This window comes from Penaeus monodon, chromosome 31, assembly GCF_015228065.2.
Source record: "Penaeus monodon isolate SGIC_2016 chromosome 31, NSTDA_Pmon_1, whole genome shotgun sequence".
Lineage (NCBI taxonomy): Eukaryota > Metazoa > Arthropoda > Malacostraca > Decapoda > Penaeidae > Penaeus > Penaeus monodon.
Window position 1 is genome coordinate 466,908 of NC_051416.1, and position 391 is coordinate 467,298.

General features: G+C 35.0%; 1 protein-coding gene across 1 annotated transcript in view; it reads left to right on the forward strand.

Annotated features, from left to right (window-relative positions):
* Nucleotides 1-269, forward strand: part of LOC119592870 (vascular endothelial growth factor A-like) — an 11,895-nt gene extending 11,626 nt beyond the window's left edge. The window contains exon 7 of the mRNA XM_037941764.1: nt 63-269. Within this exon, the coding sequence (XP_037797692.1) occupies nt 63-96 (34 nt within the window). The 3' untranslated portion in view covers nt 97-269. The remainder of the gene's footprint in view (nt 1-62) is intronic.
* Nucleotides 270-391: the final 122 nt, after the last annotated feature.

Genomic DNA, 391 nt, shown 5'->3' on the forward strand with positions numbered 1-391 from the left:
AACTGTCCAAATCGGAGTATTAACTACTTGCCAATAAAAAATATATATTATTGTGTTTTCAGCTGTGTACCTATATTCCGATTCCGCCTGAACTGAGGACGTCTTGACCCGAAGATATCTTGACCCGAAGATATCTTCACCGGAATAAAGTGAATTTGATCTGAAGATATTTTCACCCGAATTTATTTTTTGATTGAAGATATCTTGCGCCTGAATCCATCTTGATCTGAAGATATCTGACACGTTGACCCATATATAACTTGAAGATTTGAAGATTTTCTTTTACCTTGAGTTATCTTGATCCGAAGACATTACCTGAAGATATCTTGACCTCGGTAAAGATATCTTGACCTGACTGATGACTTACTGATTAGAAGCAATTTTTTTTAAT